Source organism: Mytilus galloprovincialis, chromosome 3 (genome assembly GCF_965363235.1).
Source record: "Mytilus galloprovincialis chromosome 3, xbMytGall1.hap1.1, whole genome shotgun sequence".
NCBI classification, from domain to species: Eukaryota; Metazoa; Mollusca; class Bivalvia; order Mytilida; family Mytilidae; genus Mytilus; species Mytilus galloprovincialis.
Window position 1 is genome coordinate 103,403,118 of NC_134840.1, and position 9,868 is coordinate 103,412,985.

Sequence of the window (9,868 nt, forward strand, 5' to 3'; positions counted from 1 at the left end):
CTACAACCAGGGACTTTCTAAACTAGTATATACTTAGTTTAGAAAGTCTCTGCTTCAACGAATGGTATAGTGTTTAACTAATAAGGCATTGACCATAATGTTGTCGTACGATCGGCCGGGAGACGTTAAAAATGACACAACAGCTGATTCAGCCGGTAATTACGAATTTCCAATATCATAAAAGATTCACAATACAAAGGGAACTTCCTCTGCTTAATGGAGCCCCTGAATAAATGTGAACAGTTAAGTTTTATTCAAAATTGTCGAAAGCAAAGTTTCATATGTGTTCTCGTACGAATACTGAATAACAGACGGACGGCCACACGAAAAATAAATAAAATACTGAAACGGTTCACTTTCGGTAAAAAATCCAGGAAATGACAGATATATCACGTATCATGATAACACTGTTAAAACTGTACACTTGTGTTGTTTATAATATAAATTCAAGTTCTTCGTGTACATATTGTCAATATTTCATTTTATTACTTCAAAAAAAAAATTTTTGTTGTAGAAAATTGAGGGGAGGCAACTGCCTCCCCTGCCTCATAGGTAGTTACGGCCCTGGTCTTAATACACACTCTCATCTCATTTTATTCATACTATACATGTATATTTTAGTATCTCCGTTGATTACACATATATGTTTTCGAAATACTTGGTTTTCAATTGTTTATAACAAGACAGATAATTAACAATTCACAGCAAACGCTTTTTATTGTGTTTATGTCAGTAGACCGTAGAAAGGGGTCCGCTCATTTTCTTCTTTTGCGTACATGTATAATTCAAATCGATGACGGGTTTTCAAGTCCAGCAAAGTAGAGATAGGAGAATATCTTTTGATCAATGACGGACGACACAGAAACTTTTTATGCCCCATTTATGGGCATTACGTTTTCTGGTCTGTGCCTCCGTGCGTCTGTACGTTCTCCCGTCTGTCCCGTTTCAGGTTAAAGTTTTCACGTTAAAGTTTATGCAAGCAATAGTCAACTGTATCTTTAAAAGCTGTGTATGTAGGCAATTTCTCTACCCGTCAAACTTGTGAAGCATTACGTTGAGGTTTGTTTGAAAGTAAGGATTGGTAGTAATGCCCAAATGTCTTGACCCGTTACACTTTTGATAATGTCTGGACCACCAAAAAGAAACGTGAACATGCTACGATGCCGATAACAATAAAGCGACGTCATAGATACACCAATGCCAACACGTTATCGAAGATTCATCGTCGAAACATAGAGGCTGGATTTTTTGTTAGAAGTATACAGATCTAATCGATTTAAACTGAATAGTGAAATAGAAAAGTTTGTGAGTATTTTTGCTTCTTATTTCCTTCCAATGTTATATTCATTCGAAAGAAATGGCTGAAAATTGGATATAATACGTCAAATCAATGAAATTTACACTGTTTAAAAAATGAGCGAATGGTATTATAATTTTAAATCAAGATATCATAATAAGAAAGTTTCGATCTAAGAATGAATAAGTTTCATGTAGAAAGGAAAATAACAATGGAAATGGGAGAAGAAATTTTTTTATATATATAAATGTCAACCCTTTTATTGCAAAATAGCACAACACGTATTTAAACATACATTGCTTTCATTTTTGAGTTCTTCTTCCAAATACGGAGGTAGACTCCTAGGTAGTGTTTCGAACAGGTTCTGGGCGCTTCGGACGCATCAACTGAAATTAAAACTCGTTGAAACTAGTATTTGGAAATAATTTACAATGAAAGGGCCATCTCAATCAACCAAGTTTAGACGATTTATTTGATATTCGTTATATGTCCGTTTTGATCATACCTTTCATAATTTTTTTATTGGCTTTAAAATATTTGAGGTTGAGTTGTACCGTGCGATGAATGGCTTTTAAAAAGCACATAGGACACAACACAAATTAAAAAAAAGTGTTCTATAAAAATAAGGAGATGTTGTATGATTGCCAATGAGACAACTGTCCACCAAAATTCAAATGAAATGTATGTAAGCAATGATATGCAACATATGGCCTTCAACAATGAAATAAACACTATTGAGAAAAACATTTAGAATTCTCCATTTTGGATATTTTTGGAAGGTTAGATTATGTACATTTTAGATAAATCAATTATTAGATGCATGTTATTTTCCTAACGTTTTCAACATCATATTCTAATCAAAGATTTTTTTAAATTGATAGGGGACAATATTTTACAGTTTTTCCATAATTAAGAAGCTATCATGCTGTGTGATTCAAAAATCATAACTGGTTGGGAAGGATGGACAGGATTCGGGGTAAACAAGAAAACAACAGCTAACATTGAAGACCTAACAACCATAACAGGTAATTATCTACAATTATAGAACCCAAGGAATTCAGACTTCGGAAACTTTTTTAGTTTTAACTTAGAGAAAAATACGAAGCAAAACTCAACTGGTATAACAGAAATAACTGACAAACTTACGAAATTTGAAAACGTTAAGGATGTGCTAAGGTCAGATGTTCATGACTCCTTGGCTTTCTCCCCCTACGGTACAGGGTAAATTATTTGGCCCCATAACACCCACAATTTTTTTCTTTTCATATAAGACTTCAATAGGTAAAAAAAGTCATTTCCAAAATTTAAAATTCAAGATTTCTTTTCTTTCCATTTGAAACTCAAATAATAAAAATGCGAATATAATGTAAAAATCCGAGGCAGCCTTTTTCCCTACAATTTCTAAAAAAAAATTGAAAAGGAGCTCCATATCCTATCAATGTTTTTGAGCTCATTTTGTTCCTTAACAATTGCTCGTCTGACTATTAATTTCAAATCCAAATACAACATTTTTTAAAATTTCACCCATGGATGCAAGTACATCTTTAATATCTGGCAATTAACTTTAAAAAGTCTAGAAATGTCTTCCATTTGCATGCATATAATAGTGACTTAATCTGACGAAATAATGAAATGACCATTCGAATACTCACATGTAAGACGACACTCATATTATAAAACTCGCAGACTGTTGTAGAGGTTAAACTAATGTGTCAAAAACTAGTACTAGATGCTACAACACTACAACTGACTTTGCTTGATTTTTTCGAAGGTACAGCGTCAGCGTCTGGTGGGAACCAAGCAGATTGCGTAGTAATCAGAAACTCAGTGGGGAACATCATCGGATACATTAAGAAGGTACATTGCACATTAAAAGACATTGCTGACGTTTTGTTTAATTTTATATATATAGTATATGTCTTTATTATATATCTCGCTTTCTGATTTTGTAGTGGCTTTCTATAATACTTGTCTTTAGAAGACATCTCGCTTTCTATTTTTAGTGGCTTTCTCAAGTATCTGTCAGTTCTGTAATATCGCTCGCTAATTTCTTTATTCGATTATTTTCATTTATTCTAAATACCCGATTGCTTTCTTTAACAATTTTATCAAAGTTCAACTATAAGATATAGAATGTTGGCTACTACGTACAAGTATCATTACACAGTGGATTTCTAGTATAGTATAGAAAGTCGCTGAATAACACGAGGAGTCTGTCCATTATCTATTTTCCCTACAATTGTTATCTGGTTTGTGAGTGTGGTTGTTTTTTTTTTTATATATATTACTGACCATAGTTGCATCTTAATTTTGACACTTGTCAAAATAAAGAACTAACTAGCTTTTATGTGACCGAGCTTTTCAAACAATATATTGAAATATACTTTTAGAATGAGCTCAATCATGACTTTGACACCGAGAAGACAGAAGAACAGAGTAAAAGAGATAAATTGGAGAAAGCAATGGATAGAGAAACAGAAAAGAGCGAAAACAAGCTTGTCAGAGGATATGAGAAAGTTGTTGCTGGAAAGATGAAGCAACATATCAAAGACATACAAAAGAGAATCGCAGAACTGAAAAAGGAACTAAAAGAACACGAAAAGAAGCTAGAATTAGATATCAGAAAACGACAAAGAAAACTAGAGATCGATATCAAAGAGAGCAAACAATTCGAGAAAGGTAAATGGGAAAAAAGTTAATTTAGAACATATTTTTTTTCAAAGAATACTATCATGAAATGACTGTATCAAGTCAGAAATATGACTGTTCCTTTTGTTTGATGTGTTTGAGCTTTATGATTTTGCCATTTGATCAGAGAATTTCAGTTTGAATTTTCGTTGAAGTTCGGTATTTTTGATATTTTATTTTTATTGTCATATTATGTGTTTTGCAACACATGTTATTGTCAAATGTCAACTTTTCTTAAGCTGGACAGCCTATGATGAATAAACATGGATGGCTTTAGATTATTATGAACCGTTCAGCTAGAATTGTGTCGGATGGAAATCAGATTTCGTTCTGACCAACTTATATCTGTTTGCTAATGTTTCGCCTAATCATTTGATCATATAGCTCCACAATTTTATACTGAGACATTTTGTTTTAGATCTTTGGATCATCTAGAAACACGTGTATAATGCAAAATGATTAGTCTGAGCTATTTTCACATTTTAGAATTGAAGAAAAGAGAACCCAAGAAAGATGGACTTCAACAAGTAAGTAATAAGAAACAAATCAAATTAAAGGTTAAGTCCTGATCCTTGTCGTCATGTTAATACATAGTACTAGTACCATATTATTGTCCAGCCCTGAAAGTTATATTTCCCACCTTCTCCAATTAATTAGAATTAATGTTGGAAAGTTATCATGCAGTGACCCCATTTGTTCTTACTGGAGTATCTTATCACTGCCCAAGACCAAACGGTTATACCGTCCACCTTTTTTAATTAATTGGAAGGAATGTCGTAAAGTTATCATGCAGCGAACTCTTTTTTTCTCACTGCAGCTTTTTCTGCAGACGATCTTATCACAAACGGTTAAACCGTCCACCCTCTTTTTAAATGGAAGGAATGTCGTAAAGTTATAGGCGACTCACTTACTGTTCTTGTTGATGCAAAAGAAAGAACACTGATCAATGCACTTCATTTGATTTTTTGTCTTAAAAAATTCCTTGAATCTAATTGATGATCGGATCTGTTTATAACGAATTTTTTCGTTATGAAATTGTTCTAAAAACTGTTGCAAAACGACTAAAGTAAAACAATTTCTTGTGTTTTTTTTTTTTTTATTTTTGTGTCGTTGGGTTGCTGTCCGATTGACGTATGCTTTTATCTATGAAATATAAGCTTTTTATGGCATACGTCGCTATTTTAATATTCCTTTCTACATTATCACAAAAGCTAATCTTAAATGAATTAATACAATTATTATTTAAGGATGAAAAACACAGAAAAATACTTCTAAAGAATGAAAAGAAATACAGAAAACAACTGCTAAAGGATAACAAACGAAAAGCAAAGAAAGAAAAAGAAGACGATAAGATATATATAACATCAGTGGCTAACAAAATGAAGAGTTCTCTCAAGGATTCAGAACAAAAATGGACAAATGAAATGAAAGCACTGAAATCATGTATGAAGAAACAGAAATAGAGAAGAAACAATAAGTCGATATGTACATATTGAAATACTTTGAAGGTTTTAGTTTGTAACTGTTATGTTTAAATAAATAAAATTATATTTTTTTTCACACATAATTTTTTTGTTTCATTTGGCATTGTTTCATCTTATCTATATTCACCATTCAGCGCATTACTATAATGAATATTTAACAAAATTATATTTAGGATAAAAGTTTTAAATAAGATAGTTAACGACTTTGGCTAACCTGAAATTATTTATACTTTCATCAAGATTGTATCGTATTAACTCTGTCATTCAGTCATTGCATGTTCGCGTCTTTATGGTCGAAGAATGCATACGAACGAAAACAGGAATTTTCGAAAATATTGGACCGTAAAAGATGCACGAACACCCGATTCATCTGAGAGAACAGACGTACAAAGACAAAATAACGATCTACACAACAGCACAAGGTCAAAAATAATAGACGATGTATTTATTGTTGCGAAAATTGCGACAGTACTATAGGTTTCTCAAAAATTAAAAAGAACCTCGCAAATGATTTTTTCTAGCATAATTTATATGTATAGCATATTTCCAAAATAAGAAAGAAAAAAATATTCTGCACCTTCTTCTGTTATATTTTCTAATATATTTAGTTATATATATATAATATTAACTCATAATCCCTTTTATCGATTGCTTAATACTGGCAATAATAAAAATGTGCCCAAAAATTCTGAATTTCAGAAGTCTAACGTGGTACAGTGACCTCAAAAGTGATGGGATTAGATTAATTGTACGTGAATCAGATATCTCGACTGTTCTTTCTAGTTGAGTTTAAGTTTCAATGATTTATATAGTGGTCTAAATAGCTCATCTATATATTGTGTCAACATTGAGCTTGTGAGGTCAAATGTCGGCGATTCTATCCGCCTTCCCTAACCAATTAAAACTAGCCACTCTGATAAACCCCAATAATTCATCCACCAATCAATCGATCAATCAGTTATATGTAACTTGTCGTATCACGTAGAAGCAAAGAGCTCCGCCACATTTCTATCGGCATATATTAATTCAAACTTGTACTACCATCCATTTTCCCATTAAACATTAGTGGTTAAAAGAGATCATGCCTTCTAAGACAATGCATAAACTATGTTCCTCCTTTGGAAGCTTGTCTTGGAGGGAACAATGTCGCGTACTGTTACAAGTATTCGTCCTTTGGAAGCTTGTCTTGGAGGGAACAATGTCGCGTACTGTTACAAGTATTCCTCCTTTGGAAGCTTGTCTTGGAGGGAACAATGTCTCGTACTGTTACAAGTATTGGCCTAAGAAAGAATTCAACATTAGAACATGTAGAAACCCCATACAAGAAAATGTATATCGATCATTAAAAAGACCAAAACCTACTGGATTGCAAAAGCAAGCATGATATGATTTGATAATTCATTATTTAAAAAAAGTAAATATAAGATGTGGTATGATTGCAAATGATACAACTTTCCACCAGAGACAAAATGAAACAGAAATAACAACTATTTAGGCCATCATACGGCCTTCAACAATGAGCCGAACCCAAACGACATTGTCGGCTTTGAAAGGCCTCGAAATAACAAATGTAAAACAATTCAAACGATTGAAAAATACTTGAACCTGGTGAGGACAATTTCAGGGACTGTCGTGTGCATTGTATATTTAAAAACATAAAATATTAATGTTTTTCCGTGTATTTCCGAAGGTAGCATAAAAAAGGTATAATCGTTTTGAAGCTGTTACTATAAGAGTACCTCTTGTGAGTCAAACTTTCTTGAAATGTTCTTTTTCAATTTTTCGATAAATGGCATTTTATCACGATTCCAAAATACGTTTCACGATTTTAAGATTTTTCAGATTTATGGTATCAGATCATATGTACTTTTAAATGCTAACAACTGATAACATATCCTATCATACACCAGTTTTACTTTACAGCATCAACTTCTTAATGTTCGGGTGCTTTACCCACGGTATTTTGGGTTCATCTTGCTTAATTTCCAGTTCTTTTCTGTGTGGTGTTTTTAAACTTTTGTCGTTTTGTTTTCTTTCGGTCATAGTGATCTTTCTTTCTTTTACATTCCTTTATTGTGAATAGTCGGGCTATTCTTTATCAAGTTTTGCATATTTAGAAATTAAATATGATTTTGTTGTAAATTCTTTAATCTAGAGATTTTCACAAATTAAAAAAAGTTTTGATTGCAAAAAGAATAATAACCACCGTCGACCAAAGTTGAAGGACAGATAAGCAATTTCGTAAAATATAGCTAAATACAGTTATGAAAAGGATTAGTCATTCATGATGTCGATACATGTATGTACTAAATCGTAGCATTGTAAGAGGTCATTCTTTTTAAGACTGATCTCTTACACTTAATCTGTTGGATGTGTACTGATTTATATTTTACTCTGAAGAACATGATTTATCTATTAGTTATAATTGGCTACTGGGTCAAATAGCTGCGAATAGTCTTAGATTTGTACTTTTTGTCTGTCGGCTTTGATAGTGGTTTTTGTCGATCTGATGAATCACACCATTACCAATTGAGTTTCCTGTTAGTTCTATTGTTGTGCTGTTATGCCACTATCTGAAATTTTGGAAATGGTTCATGGACCACAACATGTTTCGACTCGCCACATGTTTTAGGTACCTGTCCTTCTGTTGACTCTTGCATAGTTGTCATACTGATTTTGATTTTGTGTCTTTCTTATTTTGGTGTTTGATTGCCTGTTTAGTATATACTCATGGTTTACATATATATCTACAAAAATATTCCATCCTCATCAAACATTGGCTTCAATTAGTACTATACACATAATAACAAATAGACAAATATCCGCCACAGTTCAAATAAAGTGGAGGTAGTTAATATACGTTTACAAGAGAAGTAGTTTTGGAATTCCAATGGCTATCGTTTGTAAATTTTTTATAGTAAATTGACCTTTACCCAAAATGTCCCTGAAGGCCTTTGTCGAAATCCGGAGATAAATTCAACGTTCAGTGACATATGTATGCCATTTTAAACCCAGAAAACCCCTTGTTGCGAGTCGTTAACCTATGGAACCTATGGAACCGGTAAATGAGTACTCACAAACATGTTTATAATACGTTGGTTATCGCCGCTGTGTTTGGACTTTTAGTACCCGAGGATAGAAGTTAATAATTTGGCATGATTTATTTCAGAACACATATTTTGGTTATTTCTCTGAAGATAAAACAGTGTAACTTGTTTGATAAAAACTTTCCAACTATTTATCCAAAGTTACCCTCAGATAATGTTTCCTGGATTTCTACGTTCTTGTTTTTTCCCCTTGTGCATGAACAACCCCCTTGCAAGGGGTGAAAGCTATGTTCATTGTATTGTTGATGATTTGTTTCTGTGTTTGTAGTTTCTTTTCATATATTGTCGTTTTAATAACAATAACGATACAAGTTTTTCTGCACCAGATGCGCATTTCGACAATACATGTCTCTTCAGTGATGCTCGTGGCCAAAATATGTGAAATCCAAAGCTTATATAAAAGATGAAGAGCTATAATCCAAAAGTTCCAAAAAGTATAGCCAAATCCGTCAAGATAGAGTAGAAATATTACTATTAGTAGAAATTACAATAGTCATATAAGAGGGGTTTCTTACATAATAAATAAATTTATTTGTATAAGTACCGTCAAATTTGCATGTTTGTACATCTAGTATTGCTGATCGTTTTGCTGTTAGTAGATTAAAAGCAACTCCCATAACGTAGAAATACATACAGTTGCAACGGAAAACAGCTAGGTTAACAACAATTTAAGTTCCTGAACTAACATTATTTTTTATCAGCACACCAACGACAAATGATATTTACAACAATAGAAATATCGTTCGTATGTCTCTTCAATTAAAAAAATCTGGAAGTTTCAACTTCACATTAGGGAAAAATCATTTAACTTCAAAAAGGGGGATATGTTTTTTTATCTTTAAAAAATATTCTGATCCCAAATTTGATGAAAATAGATATTCTGGTCAAGCAGATGACAATGATGACACAATTTTGTTTTCTGATTGCAGATTTCCCGCCTATCTCAGTGTTAAACTCTAAAAAATAAATAATTTGATCGATAGCGTAGAAAAACTAAAAAAAATATTCTGACTCCCCCTTTTGAAGTTAAATGGTTGCTCCCTTATGATGGAGGCGGCAGACAAGTTTAAGTGGGCGTAAAAGGGAGCAAGCACAAAGTCACTACAAGTGCAATATCAGCAGAGATGAAAACGCACATACATGAACTATTGAGATTTCTTTATATCCAATAAATGTGTTGCCTGACACTATAAGGGGTGTTTAGGCGTATGCGGGATGCATAGGCTTCAATATTTTTCTCTCAATCGCCTATGACCTACACATTAACTGGGAAATTCGAAGAAAACACACCT

At 32.8% G+C, this 9,868-nt stretch overlaps 1 protein-coding gene across 3 annotated transcripts; it reads left to right on the plus strand.

Moving 5' to 3' along the window:
- The first annotated feature begins 1,196 nt into the window (after nucleotides 1–1,196).
- Nucleotides 1,197–5,552, plus strand: LOC143069608 (uncharacterized). Of its 3 annotated transcripts, none has more exons than XM_076244323.1 (6): nucleotides 1,197–1,305; nucleotides 2,179–2,322; nucleotides 3,069–3,154; nucleotides 3,688–3,976; nucleotides 4,472–4,512; nucleotides 5,233–5,552. In XM_076244323.1, exons 2-6 carry the CDS (start codon nucleotides 2,220–2,222, stop codon nucleotides 5,446–5,448), a joined length of 735 nt encoding a protein of 244 aa, XP_076100438.1. In that variant the 5' UTR covers nucleotides 1,197–1,305; nucleotides 2,179–2,219; the 3' UTR covers nucleotides 5,449–5,552. The 3 variants fall into 3 exon arrangements, with proteins under 3 accessions (XP_076100438.1, XP_076100440.1, XP_076100439.1); XM_076244325.1 differs by having other exon boundaries at nucleotides 3,075–3,154; XM_076244324.1 differs by having other exon boundaries at nucleotides 2,212–2,322.
- The last annotated feature ends 4,316 nt before the right edge of the window (nucleotides 5,553–9,868 follow it).

Bases quoted from the DNA above. Each gene is read 5' to 3' on its own strand.
- LOC143069608 (XM_076244323.1), top strand. From the start codon at position 2,220: ATGCTGTGTGATTCAAAAATCATAACTGGTTGGGAAGGATGGACAGGA. The intron at 3,155-3,687 runs GTACATTGCACA...ATATACTTTTAG, and splicing joins TCATCGGATACATTAAGAAG to AATGAGCTCAATCATGACTT. The intron at 3,977-4,471 runs GTAAATGGGAAA...TTCACATTTTAG, and splicing joins GAGCAAACAATTCGAGAAAG to AATTGAAGAAAAGAGAACCC.